Source organism: Mya arenaria, chromosome 12, assembly GCF_026914265.1.
Source record: "Mya arenaria isolate MELC-2E11 chromosome 12, ASM2691426v1".
Taxonomy (NCBI): domain Eukaryota; kingdom Metazoa; phylum Mollusca; class Bivalvia; order Myida; family Myidae; genus Mya; species Mya arenaria.
Window position 1 is genome coordinate 32,877,787 of NC_069133.1, and position 23,033 is coordinate 32,900,819.

At 35.5% G+C, this 23,033-nt stretch overlaps 1 protein-coding gene across 2 annotated transcripts; it reads left to right on the forward strand.

The window, feature by feature from the left end:
- Window positions 1-7,233: 7,233 nt before the first annotated feature.
- On the forward strand, window positions 7,234-18,298 carry LOC128212473 (phospholysine phosphohistidine inorganic pyrophosphate phosphatase-like). 2 transcript variants are annotated; one of them, XM_052917950.1, is made up of 8 exons: window positions 7,234-7,520; window positions 9,265-9,455; window positions 11,881-12,034; window positions 12,695-12,758; window positions 12,951-13,043; window positions 15,169-15,260; window positions 17,744-17,856; window positions 18,117-18,298. In XM_052917950.1, exons 1-7 carry the CDS (start codon window positions 7,402-7,404, stop codon window positions 17,835-17,837), a joined length of 807 nt encoding a protein of 268 aa, XP_052773910.1. In that variant the 5' UTR covers window positions 7,234-7,401; the 3' UTR covers window positions 17,838-17,856; window positions 18,117-18,298. The 2 variants fall into 2 exon arrangements, with proteins under 2 accessions (XP_052773910.1, XP_052773909.1); XM_052917949.1 differs by having other exon boundaries at window positions 7,241-7,520; window positions 17,744-18,298.
- Window positions 18,299-23,033: the final 4,735 nt, after the last annotated feature.

Sequence of the window (23,033 nt, forward strand, 5' to 3'; positions counted from 1 at the left end):
CAGTGGTGCCTCTTAATGCCGAGCTCAAATGTGATTACATTTTATACCGCATGTAACTCTATGGCCGTGCGAAATTATTATAGGTTTGGCGAACACTGGCAAGAAGGATTTTAGTTCAGTTTCAACGCGAAGTTAAGTTTTGGAAATTGTGTACGCAACGTAAAGAACGACATTTTGATTGAATGTCATTTGTTTTTGTTTACATGCAAATGACTGATATACATTCTAATCTTTATGGAAGAGAATTTTATTTATTTACTCGTGATATGAGTATGTAGCTTGTACACTTGTTTTATGTAGAATTCACTCGTTGTAGCGCGAAATTTTGGTAAACGTTTGTCGACTTATTCACATATACATTTAAACTTATATGTTGACTAAATTATGTAAAACACTAGTTTAACGCTAAGTGAAGTTCATTGTAAGTTTTTTCTAACATAAAGCGTTAAAAAGTTTTGTCGACAAAAGATAGGTCTTTTTTAATTATAGACGGGGAGGGATGGGAGATAGTTTAAACTACTTTTAAGTAAAGCTAAATTCAAAAAGTAATATAAGATAGGTGCATTATAAGCGTATCTGTGTTTTTTTCACTGGTACTCTCTTCGTATATATGATTATATATAACTTATATATTATAATGGTGTTGTTGTTGTTTTTCGACAGTTTGGTCGTTTCTTTCAACAACATAAAAATATTTGGTCCTGCCTAGCACCATAGTAACTGGTACCTGACGCTAAACAGGAATAATTCGGTGAAGACCTAAACGGGCGTCGTGTGTCTGCTCGAGAATGACAAGGAGATCTGCCCAGTTTGTTTACTTTTATAATCGACTTAAAGGGACTTTCTGAGAGATTTGATGTCGGCAAAAAAGTAATAATTATTTATTGTACTTACTTTTATGAGCACACCAAACTGCAACCGCCTTATAATCATTTAAAGATGCACTCCCAAATACGCAGTACCACAATTAATACAATTAATACAATTGTTTTAATTTTCCGAAAATGATGAATAAATATCGAAAACAATGGTTCTTGTGAAGGATAGAGTGTTTAGTTTAAAAGAGAGGTGCAGCAAACACGGTATTTCTAACTTATGAGACGATAGTTGATCACTGCAAATCTTTTAGAACCCCTAGTAATTTAATATTAGAGCGTTTTTAGCTATTAAATTGTATTGTAATTTCAAAAACGTTACTTACACTTTCGTCAAAATACATGTTATGTGAAATTTAAATATATAGAGGATATTTGTTTATTTCAGTGTAAGACCGTATTTTATTTCACGAGTGTCATAGAAAAACATATTTTCACGAGTGGCGAAGCCACGAGTGAAAATGTAGTTTTTTTATGATCACGAGTGAAATTAAATACGATCTTACACTGAAATAAACAAAGTTTCTGTTTCTTTTATGCTTATTTTCGGAGTTTTATTTGTTTTTGTTTTATTTATTTCTGAATTACCCCCTTTTTGAAAAGGGTGGGCTTTACGCCGCTACCCGTGGGGCGCCCCTCATGCATAATTATAGCTGTCAACTTTTCTACTTTCGGTTTGCTGAGAAATAGTTCTCTGCTATTCATTCTTATTGCTTAATATTCGCTCGTTTTTTATTGCAAAGCTTTATGAATAGTAAACATGAAGTATTATTAGTGCACTAATGTTCCAAAAAATAATGAAAACACTTTTTATTTTAACCAAATTACTACGCCGCTATTTAAAGAATGAAAATTTGGAAGGTCAAATGTGTTAGCAAAACAAATGTGGATACTCATTGGATTTTAACAATTCTTCTTAGTTTAAGCCTGCATGTACGCGTGTTTTTATAGTAAGTTAATATTCAGTCATCTTACTGTCAGAGACCAGTCTGTTTCGCTTTAAAATGTTTGTTTTCCAGATAAAGAGTAAATGCCACGCTAGTTTGTTGACACATTTTGAGGTGTGGGTGGGGTAAAAAATATCGGATCTATCTGTAAATTGTTGTGTGAATTCTCCAGGAAGCTCATTTTACGTACTACAACGGTTAACAGTTCAAAATACATTTGAACGATGCTATAAAATTTTATTTATGTTCGAACAGTTGTTTTTGTCTGTAATTTGTTTGGAATGAAAGCAAATGTTCGAACATTCAGCTTCAAAGATCAGTAAAATGTTTGATAAACGGGATAACCGGTAATAAACGGTAAGTTGTTAATTTCCAATTATATATTTATCTAAATTAATAAAATATTTCTTTATTTTTTTTAAACATTTTTGACATAATTTACTGAAGTCCAGTGTTCTGTTTTGACCAAGGCAAGTACATGTAACAACAAAGGATTTTAAAAGTAGTTCTGAAAATTGATATTTTCACTCCTTATTTTGCAGTGAAAATATCAAATTGATATTTTCACTGTTGTTATTTCACTGTTAAAACTCCATATTTCATCGTAAAGCATGAAAGAAATATGTATATTAACAATTTGAACTTCTAGGGATGTTTTATCATTGAAATAAGCTTTTTGTTCACAATTCACACGAAATATCATTTTGTTATGATTTCTGACCGTATTAAATGTGAACGATCAGTCCCTTTAATACAAAAGACCTGTCTGTCAATGGTGAATAGGTCTAGTTTAAAGCAAATAATATAAGTCCAATCAGTATTTTCGATCTTTTAAATTTAATTGTTTTTGTCTGCAAACATTAGGCGTACTTATGATTTATCATGCAAACTTTAACATCTTTGAACTTCACGAATGGTAAACGGGTTTCAATATCGATTTAGCGTCTGGATTTGATGTGTAGAGTTTGCCTCTTTGGGACAATTGGGATAGGGACTTGTCGTTGTTGTTGATGTTGTTGTTGTTGTTGTTGGTGGTGGTGGTGGTGGTGTTGCCCTTGTTGTTTGAACGTCACGAGTGGTATACGTGTATCAATATTGATTACTACCAAAATATTTGTATAAAATAAATTATTTAGACCTTGATTCGGTGCCAATTTTGCAGAGGCCTGTCACAACGTTATGGATGTGAGTGTTTTTTAAAGGGATTAGACACCAGATGATACCATTCAGGAAAAAATGATAATATTTGAACATTTGCATACAATTGACATCGGTGTGTACAACGCATTTAATCTTATTTACTGATGTATCAAGTCGTTTACTACACACATAACTTTCGCAGTTTTTACGGATTTCTCAAAGTTCGAAATCTACTGGGGTTGTCTACCACTTTGATACCAGTAAATTTAAAAAAGGGTCGGAATATGTATCTGTACTAATCACGTGACTTTCACAACCTAAATATACACACTATAAACTGGGAAACCATTATCCGCTGTTTTGCTCGGGTAAACTCGCCTGAGACAATAACAATATGAAAACATAATTTAAATCATGCACAATGATTCGTGGTTTGGTAGTTATACAAGTAAGTTAGTGAGTAAGTAAGTAAGTAAATTGTTATTGTGACATGTGCAATTCAAACAGAGTAGTAATAACATATATACAGACATTTGCACCCGACCCGTTGGGTCAATAGGTCATCGTATTTAAAGTGTAATAATGTAAGTAACATAAGGTTTATAACATTAATTAGTTGACTAGTATCATAACAGTTGGTATTACAGATACAATGTGAGTTCCAGGAGCAATAGAAATTGATCAGATATCACATTTAGAGTACATAATAGTTCGTCTTTTCAGGTAGGAATTTACAATATATTTGGATAGTTTCCTAGGGTATGAGGCAATAGAATGTATAATTTACTGTCTGTATCATGGTCGACTAGTTGACGTGAAATTATTTCGTTCAGGTGTAACAAACGTATACCACTGTAGCGATTGCATTCAATAAGAAAATGTTTCTCTTCCTCAATATGATTTTGCTGGCATAATCTGCATATTCTCAGATCCACTGGTTCCCCAATATAACGTCCAGTTTCCACTCTCAATGGCAAAATTCCAGTTCTAAATTGACATAGTAATGATCTTTCATTCTTTTTCAGGTTAAGGCTAATGTATTCCTCTAATCTAAATGACGTTTTGAAGAGTCAATATGTTCGTAGTTTGGGTACGTGCTCGATTTTTCTCTTCCATACATCTGCATAATGGGAATGTATCAAGTCTTTTGCCTGGGGTAAATTCACAGCCGATTTATTGTCAAACGTATTTGAAAGTCCCACTGCATAGAATATTTCCTTTATTTCTTTTGTCCAATTATTACTATGCATATGATTGTTGTATTCTGCGTTAAACACTGTTTTGGTAAGTCGCGTGTCATTCATTAGCACAAGCCGGTTCCAGAATCTGAACACAGAGTGCCAGCGCCGGTACATACTTGGGGGCCAACCGGTGTCACCGACCATGGCGAGTATCGGCGTGAAGCGGTGAACACCAAGGAAATATCTATGTTGGATGTTGTCGATAGGCTGGTACTTCTTGTAGCCCCATATCGATGAACCATAATCCATGATTGGAATGACGCACGAGTTATAGAGTTTTTATATGGTTTAAAACCAAGGTCTTTCAAGTGATGTATTTTGCTGATAATGCCGCCTAGCACATGACCTGCGGCCTTACCTAACGCATCACAATTGTAGAAAAAGTCACTTTTCTCGTGAAATATGACGCCAAGATACTTGTATCGATCGACAGTTTCAAGAATATAATCACCAATTTTGAATACGACATCGCTTTTTTGTGATCTGCCTTGACGAAAATGCATGCACTTTGACTTGTTGCAGTTAATTAAAACCCTCCAGCGCTTACACCAGCTTTGCACAGTGTCCAACATAGTTTGTAGTTTTTCTGCCGTGTCACACATGAGCACTTTATAGTTCGCATACATCAACATAGAGAGTTTGTGATCAGCCACTTGTATTCCCATGTCAAGGCCATTCACTTCATGTACAAGGTCGTTTGCGAACATTACATATACATTTGACTGCCAACCAAAGGGTTGCAGGTTCGACTACCCGCCGCACAACTAAAAATACTAATCGTTTTCCGGCAGGGATGTGGTGGACCCGTTTGACAGTGCTAAACAATGGTGCATGCTAAAGAACCAATGTGACTCTAACCAGGGATACATTCTGTCCGTGCACTCCAAAAACCTAAAAGGACTAACAGTCTTATATGAGCACTTGCCGAATGTGCAAGTCCCGTGTGCGAGTAACAAAAAGCTTACACACCGCCATACTACCATAATCAGTCACATAAAAGATGTTTTTGTTATTCTGTGTTTTCTTTGAGGAAATAATATATTTGCCGATTTTGGGACCATCTCGTGTCTAGTCCCTTTAACGTTGAGACAATGTTATATTGATATCCAATATACAGTTGCCAACTTTGAGACAACAATGCATTTAATCATTATAATACACATGTTACTTTATAAAGTAACATTTCACAATAGAAATTTGTTTCTGCAAAATTTAATATCGCTTCCACCCGTGATAATTGATTGCATGCCGTCTGTCTTTGACTATTGTTCAAGAGTTTGATTTCCGTGAAAATGACGTCATGGTGCAGGTGCAATAATGATTTTGAAGTGTTATAAACCCCCATGTATTGCAATAATCATACAATGTGTCTAAATGTAATTGTATTTCTTCAGGTGTGTTTTGCTTCTATGGTCTTGTCATATGCGAACAGCAATAACAATATATTATCTAGTAGTAAGCCTGACTTTACAATACTTTGCAAATACAATTCATAGTCTTCGACAAAGAACAAATAAGGGAACATTGCATCACCTTGGCGTACATTGTAGGCAAACATCAAAAGTAAGATAATAAGGATAGTAAGAACAAGATTGGACACTGATTCTGACGTTTTTATATAAAAGAATTACCAGTAGATGGTACTTTTAATTCAATGAATTATGAGAATAAATTATTGCTTATTTATCGCAAACAAGGGAATAGTATAAGTAACTGCCAAAACCTTTTGATATCCTAAATATTAGAGCTAATACTATATACTTGTGAACACCGAATTGATAATAAAGAGTACTATTAACTTTCAGATATTAAAGAAATTATAAAATATAATCATTATTTGTGCTTCTTAAACCTTTAAGATTTCAAAGGGCTGACAAAACATCCCTTTACTAAAACATCTCCTTGTATTTTTGCAATGTTTGCTTGGGCGATGAGTACACTCCCGCCAAATGTGTCCAACGCTTTCTTCTTAGTGTACGAATACCCTGCATAGCAGAGATTTCTAGAGCCTTTATAGTTCACGGGTTATGAATTACATATTTGCAGTTGTAATAATGGATCAGACACTATGTTTCTTTATTTGACAGACATTGTATGCACTTTGCATTCGGTATTTGGCAGTTTATATTATGAGAATTTGGTACATGTAAAAATTGGCAACCTTAAAGAATTATTAATAAAATCAAATGTAATGTAACGCTCCGCTGTAGGCGGCAAATATGCGTTCATAGTATAACATTCTGTTATAAACGGAAGTACGTTCATAGTTAGTATGTTTACTTGATTGGAAATATGCAAATTAGCAAGGCCCGGGCTCTGTGTGGATTGAGAATTTACTGTATATAAAGTGAAAAGCATGCTCGACTTTCCGAGTCCAGCATGCTTTTCTCTGAAGGGATCTGTTGGGCTTGTTCGCCTTGTGCGTTACAGCTAGTACAATATTTTGGCTAATAACGAAAATGGGGCCGCGAATTTTTTATACCGATTTTCTTAAAAATCGTTTTTTAAATAGCCAGCATATTTCGAACTCGCCATATTAAAGTTTGACTTTAAAAATGGACCGGGTCCAAATCATCCTCAAAAGTTGAAATCTCATCTTTTGGCACTAAAATTACTGAACACAAAGCATTCGACTCCCAATGGTTCAAAGGTCACTCGTGGAATCACTATGAAGAGGTAAACTGCGCTTATTGAATAAATGTTACTAAACGATATTAGTTTTATATCTATCAACTACATGTGTATTTGAACCAAAAAAGTTTTACTGAAGGAAACATGAAAATATCATGGACCTAAAAGTCACCGGAAATCGATTCTTTCAATGCTTAAAATTGATTTTTTTACACTTAACAATGACCAATTGATTTCTTGGTGGTTACGAATTGACTAACAGAATGGTTACGAAATAACCAAGATTCAGAGGTTACGAAATTGCAAAGTTACGAAATTACCAGATTCCCTTGTGGACACCCTTCAGCGATTTGCTTCCTATACAACAGTAACACTACAGCCGACTTTCTTCATTTACTCAGCTCTGGTACAAACAGCTGACGGGAAATAGTATAGCTTTAAATTACATGTACGATTTACTCCCCTTATGTTTAAACTTGTCATTTTCACCTTAAAAGAGTAATGGGTATTATATTTCGCTAATTTATATTTCTGTCTCGTAAAGCTGAATGTTAAACCTGTAATGTCATGTCAGAGTGGTACCAAAAGCCGATAGAAGGTGTTCTTCTGGACATAACAGGGGTTCTTAAAGATGGTGGGCCTACTGGAACCATATCCATCGAGGGCTCTGTAGAAGCTGTCAAAAGGTACAAAACACTTCAAGCTTGTATATGTTTAGTCATCCTAAAATGCCGTCCAGGCTTCTTTTTATTCATGACGTTTAGTATATACATCCAGGCGAAACATTATTTAAAAACAATCCTGGATGGCATTTTAGAATTGTATTATGTAAACATTACCTGTACTGTATGTCTTTTGCAGATACATCATTACATGTAATTAACCTAGGAAAACTTTGGAAAGTACTTCCATCTATTAGGGTCTATAAGTATTAGTACATTTTGCAGAGAATGTCAAACATGCTGATTGAAACACCGCTGGATGCACCCGAGCAAAATGTTAATTTGTTATACTGTATTTACACCTCAACTTCCATTCCTTAAATGAACTGCCTTTCGGCAATTGCATTCATCAATCGATGAACGCAACATCTTCTGATATGTTCGGATCACAATTTATCGCATAACAATATACATGAACACTATTGATTGTGTTATTGTTTGTTTTGTGTCAGCAGGTCCCGTAAAATATAAATCAACATTTTAGAAAGTGTTAATTTATTATATTTTAAATGTTTTGTTCTAATTATACGTTTAAAAATCATTTCAAGTGGTTGATCTTTTCCCGCGTTATTTTGACTTCATTTGAAAAAATGTTTCCGATTACAGTCGGGTCGTTCTATTTACAGAATAGGTAAGAAAGGATTAATGAAAGGGTTTCTTTAATGACATGAAGTATTTTTTAACAATTCTTGAATGAAATAAGGAACTATTGGTGTAAATATAAGTAATGAATTGTGGGATTGATGTCATTATCGGGGATATGAACGCAATTGGGCTGGTCAAAGTATGCGTGGAATCCTTCGGACTCCACACACATTGACCAACCCAATTGCGTTCATACCCCAATAATGACATCAACCCCGCAATTCATTCCTTAAATGTACACAGTCCCACATGAAACTTACAAAGTATGGCGCAGTATGTCCTGTCTCTTTTAAAAATAATAAAAAGATTTTTTACTTGTTGCAAAGCACCTGTATAAATATTAGAAAACATCTTCCGTTGGTTGACCTAGTACTGACCACTAGGGACCTCAGGAAGGTAGCGCACCCTTAAAAAATTGCCCAAGTTAACATTTTATTTCAATATAGGAGAAAAAGAGGAAAGAAATAAATATGCCCAAAATGCACCATTTCAGACTTGAAATTGTTAGAATCTTCTTGGGTGAGTACCCGAAAAACCCCTATCAAAACTTTGAACCTAATTTATTTTGGGTCTGAGGGAGGGGCGAAAGACAAAAGGCCCCTAACCCCCCTAAGTAACACCCATCCTACATCAAATCCTGGATACGCTGCTGCTGACTAGTCTTGCGTTCGTGTTAGCATCTAGTCATTTGTGGGAAACCAGTTCTGAACTGGCAAAAACTGAGCTTTAATACTGAGAGAGAATCAGAAATAATTGGCATAACAGTAAAGGATCTCTTGATTAGAATTCTTTTAAACCAGTACAAATAAACGTTGGTGACAGTAATCAAATTTTATAAAATTACATGTTACTTGATCCCTTAAGTCCAAATCAGGGCTTGGCTTATAAAAATCTATTCTTTGTTATTTTTATTAGGCTTTTTTGGAATAATTCAATCAGTTTTATGTTTTGAAATACATTGCTTTTTGCAAATATAACTACATGTATGGTCAATATACAGAACAATCTGTGTGTCTTAGATTTATTGATGTTGGCAACATTATATTAAACTGTTAACTTGCAGGTTGAAGGCTTGTGCTGGTCTGCAAGTTAGATTTTGTACAAATGAGACAACAATCACAAGAAAACAACTTCTAGCAGAGCTTACTGGATTTGGCTTTGATGTTCAGGAGTCAGAGATATTCTCTCCAATCCCTGCTGTCTGCCAGATACTGCAAAACAGAGGGCTCAGACCACACCTTCTTGTGGCAAATGGTACATGTTAACAATTAAAACTCCTGTATGTAACATTGTTTAATAGTTAGTCCCTAAGAAGAATGTCTTATTGTGAAATCATTACACTTTTAAAATGCTTGACATGGACATGTGGATATTCACATGTCACTTTGTACACATATTGCCAGTGACAATATGCACGTGTGTAAAAAGGCTTGTACACTTATTGTCAGTGACAATATGCACGTGTGTAATAAGGCTTGTACACAATAAGGCTTGTACACATATTGCCAGTGACAATGTGCACGTATGTAATAAGGCTTGTACACATATTGCCAGTGACAATGTGCACGTATGTAATAAGGCTTGTACACATATTGTCAGTGACAATATGCACGTGTGTAAGAAGGCTTGTACACTTATTGCCAGTGACAATATGCACGTGTGTAATAAGGCTTGTACACATATTGCCAGTGACAATGTGCACTTATGTAATAAGGCTTGTACACATGGCTTGTACACATATTGCCAGTGACAATATGCACGTGTGTAAGAAGGCTTGTACACATATTGCCAGTGACAATATGCACGTGTGTAAGAAGGCTTGTACACATATTGTCAGTGACAATATGCACGTGTGTAAGAAGGCTTGTACACATATTGCCAGTGACAATATGCACGTGTGTAAGAAGGCTTGTACACTTATTGCCAGTGACAATGTGCACGTATGTAATAAGGCTTGTACACATATTGTCAGTGACAATATGCACGTGTGTAATAAGGCTTGTACACAATAAGGCTTGTACACATATTGCCAGTGACAATATGCACGTGTGTAAGAAGGCTTGTACACTTATTGCCAGTGACAATATGCACGTGTGTAAGAAGGCTTGTACACATATTGCCAGTGACAATATGCACGTGTGTAAGAAGGCTTGTACACTTATTGCCAGTGACAATGTGCACTTATGTAAGAAGGCTTGTACACATATTGCCAGTGACAATATGCACGTGTGTAATAAGGCTTGTACACTTATTGCCAGTGACAATGTGCACTTATGTAATAAGGCTTGTACACTTATTGCCAGTGACAATATGCACGTGTGTAAGAAGGCTTGTACACATATTGCCAGTGACAATATGCACGTGTGTAAGAAGGCTTGTACACATATTGCCAGTGACAATGTGCACGTGTGTAATAAGGCTTGTACACATATTGCCAGTGACAATATGCACGTGTGTAAGAAGGCTTGTACACTTATTGCCAGTGACAATGTGCACTTATGTAAGAAGGCTTGTACACATATTGCCAGTGACAATATGCACGTGTGTAGTAAGGCTTGTACACTTATTGCCAGTGACAATGTGCACTTATGTAATAAGGCTTGTACACATATTGCCAGTGACAATATGCACTTATGTAATAAGAATTGTACACATATTGCCAGTGACAATATGCACGTGTGTAATAAGGCTTGTACACATATTGCCAGTGACAATATGCACGTGTGTAAGAAGGCTTGTACACATATTGCCAGTGACAATATGCACGTGTGTAATAAGGCTTGTACACATATTGCCAGTGACAATATGCACGTGTGTAAGAAGGCTTGTACACATATTGCCAGTGACAATATGCATGTGTGTAAGAAGGCTTGTACACATATTGCCAGTGACAATATGCACGTGTGTAAGAAGGCTTGTACACATATTGCCAGTGACAATATGCACGTGTGTAAGAAGGCTTGTACACTTATTGCCAGTGACAATATGCACGTGTGTAATAAGGCTTGTACACTTATTGCCAGTGACAATATGCACGTATGTAAGAAGGCTTGTACACTTATTGCCAGTGACAATACAATGTATGCACGTGTGTAATAACGCTTGTACACATATTGCCAGTGACAATATGCACGTGTGTTATAAGGCTTGTACACATATTGCCAGTGACATTGTGCACGTGTGTAATAAGGCTTGTACACATATTGTCAGTGACAATATGCACGTGTGTTATAAGGCTTGTACACATATTGCCAGTGACAATATGCACGTGTGTAATAAGGCTTGTACACATATTGTCAGTGACAATATGCACGTGTGTAATAAGGCTTGTACACATATTGCCAGTGACAATATGCACGTGTGTAATAAGGCTTGTAACATTGAATTTAATTATTGTCAACTTCTATCCCTTGACCAACTAAAGAGAAATAAAGATGGATGTTATCCAATTGTAGGGCTCTTGTTTTGTTGACAAAGAACAACATAATAATTTAAAACATAATTCATTAAAAAAATATTTTTTGTGAAGCATAAAACAATGTGGAAAAATCTCAGTGAATGCTTTATTAGAGCATGGTGCTCAAATTTGTGAATGTATGTGAGCTTAAAGTAGAACTGATTTACTTTGTCTCTTTAAGTCATGAGTTTATTTATTATCTGTGATTTATTTTCCTACCAGCCTGCATGCCGGATTTTGCCGATGTAGACCAAACAAATCCTAACTGTGTGGTTATAGCTGATGCGGAGAGCAACTTTTCATATGAGAATCTCAACAAAGCTTTTCAGCTTCTAATGTCATTGGAGAAACCTGTCCTGTTCTCCCTTGGCAAAGGGTAAGATATTTTGTTCTGAGGATTACATGCATATATACATGTACATGTAAGGCTGGCTAAAACTAATTGGCTGCTTAATGCTTTTTAAGAGACATAATACATGTACATGTGTGGGCAAAATTTACTTCAATAATCAGTAAAATTTGTTTATTCCCTCGTTAATGGCTGAAATTTATCTAAAATCCAGAGTAAAATAACATTTTGATGTTTTGATATTTTACCCCACTCTCAAATACAAATCAAGTGTCAGCACCTAACAGGACTTGGACACAAATTCAACAACATCATTTCTGAAATGAACTTACTGATAAATACATTTTTATATTTATCTCATACTTACATTTCATCAAAATTAGTTATTGATTGATATTTAATTAAAACATGATGCCATTTTTTAGTCTAATGTCGTCTTTGACATTTCTTCCCAACACTACAATGTATGTGGGATTATGTTCAGTTATAACTGTAAAACAGGCCGGAATTACATTTGGATAATCTCACTATTACAAACAGTGAGTTTTTAAGCATATTATCCACGTTTATTTTACAATAAACCACCAAAAATGCATACACTAGAAATATCTTGAAGACATTATTAAGAATCTGATTTATATTATATTGACACTTTATTTAACTAGTAACTTTATGATCTTTTTTCAGGAAGTATTACAAACATGGCACTGAATTAGTCCTGGATGCTGGACCTTTTATGAAAGGCCTGGAGGTAGAACTTTTTCCGCTTTACAAGGATACATGCAACTCTTAAATAGCTTTATCATATAAGTGCATGTATATAAAGAGGCAAGTGAATTAAAATTTTGTATATCATGAAAGCATTAAATTAGTGTTTCTGCAAAAAAATTAATGCTGCAAATTAAACCATTTTTACAATAGCAGTGTCTACTGTTGTTTTCAGTATGCTTGTGACATCACGGCAGAGGTAGTTGGAAAGCCAGACAAGGCGTTCTTCAATGCTGTCATGCAGGATATGGGACTTTCACCTGACCAGGTGATTTCTTGTTTTTTAGCTCGACTTTTCGAAGAATAAGGAGAGCTATACTACCCACCCTGGCGTTGGCGTCGGTGTTGGCATCACACCTTGGTTTAGGTTTTGAATGTAAGCACCTTTAAGTCATTATCTCAGTAAATACATCAGTTATTGCATTGATATGTATTCCCAACTATCTTACATACTAAATTAATGAAGTTAGATAACAATTATTTGAATATAATGCAAATAATAGGCCTTTATTATTCGACTTAGAAATTCTGGTTAAGGTTTTGCGTGTAAGCACACATAGGTTAATATCTCAGCAACTACTTGAAGTATTGCATTGATACTTTATGCAATGGTAGTCAACCATCCAACCTACTTAATTAACCAAGTTAGATAACTCTAGTTTGCATTTAATGCAAAATAATTGCCCTTTATTATTCAACTTAGAAATTCTGGTTAAGGTATTGCATGTAACCACATTTAAGTCAATATCTCAGCAAATATATCATGTATTGCATTGAAACATTAGATATGTATTCCCAGATAACACTTTTTTGAATATAATGCAAATTATGGTCCTTTATTTGACTTAGACCTTCTGGTTAAGGTTTTGCATGTAAGCACAGATAGGTTAATACCTCAGCAATTACTTGATGGATTGCATTGAGACTTTATACAATCCAATCTACTTAAATAACCAAGTAAGATAACTCCAGTTTGCATTAAATTAAAATAATGGCCCCTTTTTTATTCGACATAGAAATTCTGGTTAAAGTTTTGCATGTAACCACTTTTAAGTCAATACCTCAGCGAATACATCATGTATTGCATTGAAACTTTACACACATGCTCCCATCTATTTAACCTTCTTATTTAATCAAGTAAGATAACTCTATCTTTTATAATATATCATTTTTGCCCCTTTATTATGCGACTTAGAAATTCTGGTTAAGGTCTTGCATGTTAGCACAAATAGGATAATATCTCAGCAACTATTTGATGTATTGCATTGAGACTTTATACAATGGTATTCATACACCCAACTAAATTGAATAACCAAGTTAGATAACTGTATTTTGCAAATAATGGCCCTTTATTATTAGACTTAGAAATTCTCGTTAAAATATTGCATGGAACCACATTTATGTTAATATCTCAGCACACCATGCATTGCATTGAAAACTAATCTAACAGTGATCCATGCATGTTTCGCCAAAACGTTTCAATCCTTACATTGAAAAGCGGCGGAATAGTCGAGCGCGCTGTCTCTGTGACAGCTCTTGTTATGCCATAAAAGTTCTTTTGTTCATTTAGTAAAGTTAATGAAGAACTGGCAGGATGGATATGTAGAAGTTTTGAACCAGGATACCTGATCTTCAGTTGCCTGTGGGTACCTGTATATACATTTCACATCACAGAATATGAAGATGGCAGAGAATAGAAATGACACTTGTACCCACAAAGTAACCATGTTGTCTGATTGCAATAACAAGTAAAGTTTGGAACCTTTCACATCGTTTGTCAAATTTATTCAGTTAAACAAGCAGCAGGCGGTCGTGGAAAACACCTAAAAAGCACCAGCCTTAGACAGTATTGCTGTTTTTGTCTGGTACCAAGTACTAAAATGGTACCCAGGTTCCTGTTCATGCCCTACTGGTGTCATACATGTACTTTTATTTAGCCAGGATAGGCTTTTTTATGCAATCAGAAGTGACTTTTACCTGACATTGCTTTATCAGGTGTATATTCATACTTGATGAGCCAAATATAGGATGGTAAGTTTGTGTTCTCCTATCAGTTTTTGTTTTGTTAATTTAGTACAATGCCTGTTATGAGCCTGAAGCATTCCTCGATGCAGTTACATATGTAATTAAATGGAGGATATTGCCCAATCAAGAAACAAGGATATTCCGCTTTGGAAAACACTCGTCAATTTGTTGCCAAATCAGGAAACAAAACTTCAATTTTTCATATACATTAGTGAAATTGTCCTGTGCATAAGGATATGTAGTCTTCATTCAAACTGAAACCATGATTGTGTATTTGCAAGATAGATCTTAATTTTTCCATTCAGATTTTTTAGTTTTGTTTAAACAGACAAGCATGTGTGTCCACATGTAACATTCTTGTTTTCCAGTGTGTGATGGTTGGAGATGACATTGTTGGAGACGTAGGAGGGGCCCAGGGTGCCGGCATGCGTGGTGTTCAGGTCCGTACTGGAAAATACAGGTACATAAAGTTTTCAGGGTTGCTTATAAAGCCAGCATCATTGGATATATTTAGACAAGGTCAGTAATTTGCTAGGGAATACTGAAAATAAGCCTTTGAACATATTTTTTTAAAAAACATGGAAAGTCACAGAAAAAAGTTCCTAGCTTTATTATAAATTGAAATTATGTTATTTCATATTTCTAGTTTTTTTTAAAGTGAATATTTTCCAACCATGAGAAACATGCCTTTCTGTGACATCTTCATAAAACTCGAGCCAACACCAAGATAGATTCAAAAGTTCGCCTTTTCCTGAATGCTCAAGCTATTCATGAAAAATACAAATATAGACAGTTTGGATTGTCACTTACCTTGAAGTGTGTATCAATATATGCCATTTTCATTTAAATTTGAAATAACCACCCGCTTTTATCAACCCTTATCAAAACCTAACTTTTCCCAGAAACCTGTGTGTCCTTATACATGTAGATTTTAATGCTTGATTCTACAAAATCACGGATCTCCATGTGTACTGTACCTGCTTTTAGTAAATACATGTTCTACAAACTCCATATGTACTGTACCTGCTTTTAGTAAATACATGTTCTACAAACTCCATATGTTCTGTACCTGCTTTTAGTAAATACATGTTCTACAAACTCCATGTGTACTGTACCTGCTTTTAGTAAATACATGTTCTACAAAATCCATGTGTACTGTACCTGCTTTTAGTAAATACATGTTCTACAAAATCCATGTGTACTGTACCTGCTTTTAGTAAATACATGTTCTACAAAATCCATGTGTACTGTACCTGCTTTTAGTAAATACATGTTCTACAAACTCCATGTGTACTGTACCTGCTTTTAGTAAATACATGTTCTACAAACTCCATGTGTACTGTACCTGCTTTTAGTTAATACATGTTCTACAAACTCCATGTGTACTGTACCTGCTTTTAGTAAATACATGTTCTACAAAATCCATGTGTACTGTACCTGCTTTTAGTAAATACATGTTCTACAAAATCCATGTGTACTGTACCTGCTTTTAGTAAATACATGTTCTACAAACTCCATGTGTACTGTACCTGCTTTTAGTAAATACATGTTCTACAAACTCCATGTGTACTGTACCTGCTTTTAGTAAATACATGTTCTACAAAATCCATGTGTACTGTACCTGCTTTTAGTAAATACATGTTCTACAAACTCCATGTGTACTGTACCTGCTTTTAGTAAATACATGTTCTACAAACTCCATGTGTACTGTACCTGCTTTTAGTTAATACATGTTCTACAAACTCCATGTGTACTGTACCTGCTTTTAGTAAATACATGTTCTACAAACTCCATGTGTACTGTACCTGCTTTTAGTAAATACATGTTCTACAAACTCCATATGTACTGTACCTGCTTTTAGTAAATACATGTTCTACAAACTCCATGTGTACTGTACCTGCTTTTAGTTAATACATGTTCTACAAACTCCATGTGTACTGTACCTGCTTTTAGTAAATACATGTTCTACAAACTCCATGTGTATTGTACCTGCTTTTAGTAAATACATGTTCTACAAACTCCATATGTACTGTACCTGCTTTTAGTAAATACATGTTCTACAAACTCCATGTGTACTGTACCTGCTTTTAGTTAATACATGTTCTACAAACTCCATGTGTACTGTACCTGCTTTTAGTAAATACATGTTCTACAAACTCCATGTGTACTGTACCTGCTTTTAGTAAATACATGTTCTACAAACTCCATATGTTCTGTACCTGCTTTTAGTAAATACATGTTCTACAAACTCCATGTGTACTGTACCTGCTTTTAGTTAATACATGTTCTACAAACTCCATGTGTACTGTACCTGCTTTTAGTAAATACATGTTCTACAAAATCCATGTGTACTGTACCTGCTTTTAGTAAATACATGTTCTACAAAATCCATGTGTACTGTACCTGCTTTTAGTAAATACATGTTCTACAAAATCCATGTGTACTGTACCTGCTTTTAGTAAATACATGTTCTACAAACTCCATGTGTACTGTACCTGCTTTTAGTAAATACATGTTCTACAAACTCCATATGTACTGTACCTGCTTTTAGTAAATACATGTTCTAAAAGGGCACGATATAGTTTGATGCCTAAAAATAATATTTAATGCATTATCATGTAAAACTCATTTGACTTAAATGATCAGAAGAAAAAGAAACATATGAATTGTGAACAGATAATGGAATTTCATCTATACAGTGTATTTTTCACTGGGGAAATTGTGGACATGTAGCTATTAAATTAAGGAAAAAATAAAAGTGTTTGCCCTGTACAGCAAATGAAATAATTAACCATGATCGCGGAAAGATAACTCTGGTAAAGTATTTACAATGTATTTTCAGCATTAACCTCCCTTACACCAAGTTGCTTGACAAAAATATCACCATAGATTACGTCCCTTACAGTGATAGATAAAACGGTTAGTTATTTCTGTGTGTTTCAGGTCGAAGGATGACAGCCACCCAACTGTCCAGGCGGACGGACGAGTGGACAATCTAGCACAGGCTGTAGACTATATACTGACCAACAGGACTTGAAGTGACCACTCTCACCCTGGTGGGCATCAAACTCTATAGATCTATTATTGTAACTGTTCCTCTTTCAGTTTTTATGATAGTTGGCATTATAAGTTAGTATTCGGACATGTGCGTACTAATTATTATGGGTACCCTATAGTGATATAACTAATGTATATGCATTCATGTTCATTCTTTGGATTTTTTTCCTAACGATTCGTTCACAACGATATCAATTCTGTCAGAGTTTAGTGTCAATCTGATGTGTGATTGCCAAGGTACATGTTGTTTTTTTTGCAGCTACCTTGGAACATAATGTTTATGGTTTCTCGACCTGTCCATTAGATTACCAAAATACTCACCGAGCCAGCGTGTATTTGTAATGATTAACCCGTATTATTAGCTGTAGTATTTTCTTTAACTAACCATGACATCAATAACTGTGATTAGTTAAAGAGTTTATGAATAAACCAGTAGCAATATTTTCTTGTAGTTTCAATTTCTATTTTTCGAAGAAATAAGGTCGAGGAAGTGTGATAATCTTTGCGTTATTAGCGTCGGCGATGCCGTCCTAGCCGTAACTTGACAAGGGTTCCAACATATTCAAAATGAAACTTGTTACACATGTTTTCAGATAAAATATACACTGTATAGCAAGAACAATAACGCTTACTTGAATACGTATTGAGTTATGCCCCTTGTTCCCTGAGGTCGCTCCGTGGCGCTGTTGTTAAGTTTCCTCCCCTCCTTCATTATGAGGCTATATGTTGCCTCTACTAGACTTAAGAGCACCCTCAGAAATTTGTCAAATGGTGATTAATTCCATCAGATCTGATAATGGCATCATTTACGAATGCTTGTCTCCATCTTCTTTAATTAATCCGTCAAACTCACAATCGCGGTCTAATCGGATTTGAATTCTCATTTTAATTGTAACATGTCTCAGCATTGCAATAGTTAAGCCCCGTTTTGAACATAATTACCAAATTAGCCGATCACGGGCCGTTATTGTTTTTCCCTAAGGCCTTAGGATAACACTAGCTAGTGACGACCCCTATTTCTAAGTCCGTGCCGCGTAATGTGTGTCAGTGCAGATTTTCTTTGAAAAATCGTCGCATCATGAGATTTGAACATTGAGAGTTTTCCGGGCGATTTCCGTTAAGTCACGAGTAAACAAGCCGAGGAATTGGTCCTTTATTCTGGTAGCAATTTCAATCTCTTGCAAATCAGTGTAATGGCTTCCTCACATCTGTTCATGAGTTTTTGAAATAAACGAGTGGATAAATCTTGATTGTTTGTCTTAAGAAGGAGAAAAAAGTTCGAAAAATGTGTATGCTATGAAACGACTACCAAGGGCCTCTAGGTTTAGTTTATTATATTTGTGTTAAGCTCGACATGGCCGAAAGCTAATTTCTTGCATACCGGACGTGTGTTACGGTCATGTGACCAATGCTGAAGAACCGTCTTACACTCCCATGTCAGATGAGTCACGCGCAACAACGCGCCGCTTCTTATTACTTTTATTGTATGGTTTATGAAAAGTATATTATTTCAATAAAGCGCAATCAAATATATAAGCATGCAAGACTTTTAATTAAAATTGAAAATAAATACTCGTAAAAACGCGATTTTAGAGGTACTATTTGACGTGAATAGTGATTTAAAAGTACTGCGTTTTATGACGTCAGTAAACAACGTCGCACGCGCTTTTTTGTTGAAATGTACAAAACTGCATTTTCTACGTCACTTTTTTTCAACAAATTGATAATTTTAGATGTAAAAATAATTCAAATATGTTTTTCCGGATCGAAAAATCCGACCCTTGGGCGCGCTGCGTGACTGGTAACTCTGCAAGCCTCGTTACCGACTTACGCGCGTGCCATCGGTCGGATTTTTCTACCCGTACCGGAACACATGATAGATACTTATTATCTTATATACTAGTAGGTATAGAATTGATTACACTCAAGTCCGTTTCCTGGGTATAGATTAGTACTGAATGTTATCCATTTTGAGGGGGCATGAGAAAGTTCCCTTGGCGGTGACCGAGCCAAAACCTAATGGGGTAATAGACGGACACCTAGACCACTAGACCACCCTCACCCTGGTGGAGGCTGACCCTGGCACACCCGGTTGTGGAATAGGATGACCAATGATTGTATCATAATGTCATGAGAATCGCCCTGTAAAACCGTGTATGCTAAAATGGAAATGCATAAATCAGCAGTTCGTTGGCCAACAACTTTGAAATTAAGATACATGATACATTATGTGTAAGAAAATTAAATGTTTGCTTAATAAAACCCTTCCTCAAAATTAGAAAAAAGTTGTTTTTCTTTATCTCTAGATTTGAAAATGTGGGGTAGGGTTAAGTGTCATCATTCATCTGTATGGTAGTTTCCCCAGCACACATTTCGCCCGTTTGATCTTGGGACTAATCATTAAAAGTTGATCACTTGCAATTTTCTTGATCTCGCTTGTTATCAATAAATCTGATTTCTTAATATTTCACGCAATCTTTAACTTAGACTTTTCCTAAATTGTGGACAGACCTTGCGCCAACAGTCAACAAGATAATTAACATCTGATTATAAAATGATTTGATATCTATAGAAACCATCGAATACAGCAAATAAATCAAATGTTATTGAAAAAAATATGATACAATTTCCATTTGAAAAAAAATATCAAAATATCGCCGAGCTATTATAATGGATCAAACGCGACACTCGCACACAGCGCGCTCATTCTGCGGTATAGCGATGTTTATCTATGTACAGTGTGTGTCCAACATTATAATATACTCGGCAAAAAAGATAGCTCGTCTAATTTTTGAACAGATGCCATTTTTGTTTATTTTCGATCAATTGCTTATAAGTGAAAATCATTATTTATTGCATCACAAAAGGTTAATTACTAAGTATGTAGAAACGAAATACTTACACAAAAATCAAGTGTGTGTGTGGGGGGGGGGGGGGGGGGCGCTTTAACGTGTATTCCCTCCCCCCACCCCTCTTGAAAGAGTAAGTGCTTCTTCACTATTGAAATGTTTGCATCGTTCCAAATATATATATATATTAATATAGCGCTATAAACATTAAGATGATGGCTCTCCACGACCTGAACAGAGCCTTGGGCTGGCCCCTCATTCTCTAGTCATCTCTCGGTTAATGACGCGTCAGATGGCATTCATAGTACAAAACCACTATTTCGGCTCTTGATTGTTCTCCTCGGCTTCATTTGGGATTGGGTGGGTCGAGCCACTATGCAGCCGGTCGTAGTGGGCAGACCTGTTAAACTCCAAACCCTACTTAGACCAGAGAAGTTCCATATTCGAAAAAAAACTTTAAATATGAAAACGACTTTTTTGTTCAGTATACATCTTATTGCAGGTTTCATTTTTCTTTAATTGAGTTATAAAGAATTGACAGAAATGATGCTACCCACACCATTAGTGGAGATAAACTCGGTTTTATCTTGATCTTGGAAACCGCTCAATCAAACTCATATTTAGAAATGAACCCCTATTTCTATTTGAAAAGCAATTTAATGACTTCATTTTATGAATGTCAAAATTGGAAATCAAATACTTCGAATTCAACCATAAAAGGCGACAATTTTAGATGAATAAATCAAATTAAACGTAGAAAAAATAGAAATATACGGTGGCAATCCCTTGCGTATACTTAAATGTTAATTCGTTTTTAAATTCGTACTGCTTATTACAAGCTTGTCGAAAATTAAGTAATTATTTGTATTTTTAATATCTTATGAGCAAAAATAAAGTTATGGCTAATAAATTAAGATTTGTGGCGTTATAATGCGGTAACTTTCTTACATTAAGTATAATAAATACTATTTAAAAGTATGTTTTAATGTTCGAGAATTAAGTTGGATAGTTTAAAACAAGTTAGGCAGTATAGCAGTATTTCCATGTCTTATTTTAACTAGTTGTAAAATAAACTATCGGAATTGTATTACTATTTACTGAGATGATATCCCTTGACAGCACATCTGACATTCAGGGCAAGCAATTTTTCAGTTGTGGAGGGGAGGTTTGGCTACAATACCCCCGACCCCCCCCCCCCACACACACACCCAAAGACACACACGCACGCGCGCGCGCGCACCAATACCTCTTAGCTACAAACGAGAGTGATACATATGTTTGCAATGGGTTGTCCGGTTAGCGCAGTGGTAAGCGCGCTAGCTTTTCACCAAATCGACCTTGGCTCGAATTCCGGCCGTGGCGCACGTGAGTTTGGTTTGTGGTCACCGAGTCGGACAAGTAGGTTTTCTCCGGATACTCCGGTTTCCCCCACAGTATAGGACCACACTCTCGCGAAACATCGTGCCAATGAGAGTGATTAATATAAGTTGCACTAGCGTGTTTCACAATCATTAAAAAATAAATAAGGTTAAAAAAACAAAAAATGAAATTTCTTGTTTCAGAATTGTTGTAAAATAGATAAGTTTAAATGATGAAACATCTTCCGGAAGACGGTATCAAAATTCCTGCCTTGTCAATTATACACTTGCCTATATATGCCCCGCCCCAAACAGCGGCAGAAATGTATAACTGTTTATAGACAAAACGGCGTTATTCAAATACATTGTGCCGACTTGAACCGATCGTCTACTAGATATCGTCAGCTAAATTGTGTATTGAAGATATTAATCATATTTTCTCTATACGTTTTAGCGGTAGTGAAATAAATGTCCGCCTCTCACCAAAGAGACTGTGCGTCTGAACCCAACAACGGACACGAACAGTATTCCTCTCAAAAGTAGCTAGTACTGTTTTCCCAGGAAACAGACTATGGAGTGATTTATATTCATATTAGCTGACATTGCAGTTTGATATTAAACGCACCGTGCGCTCTACTCGTAGTACCATCTACCACCAAAACACTCAAAGGTAGTTTTATTCCTCTGTTTGGTTTAAGCATTGCGTTGATTCGGACGGAAAGCTCCATAAAATGTCTAGCAGTTTGGCGTGAAATAGGGTCTTGCACCTTCCTGTCATGTTAATTTGAACTGAAATGGACCAGAAAGTTGGTTATATCTACTGAGCGCCCCTCAAACATAACTTTATATTTTTCTTGGCTGTTCGATCAAAAAGCTCTTTAAAACTACATGTGTAAAACCTCATGTTATTGTGTGCATTAAATATGGAGGTAATTTAGCGAAACAAAAACTATTTACTTATAGCACGAG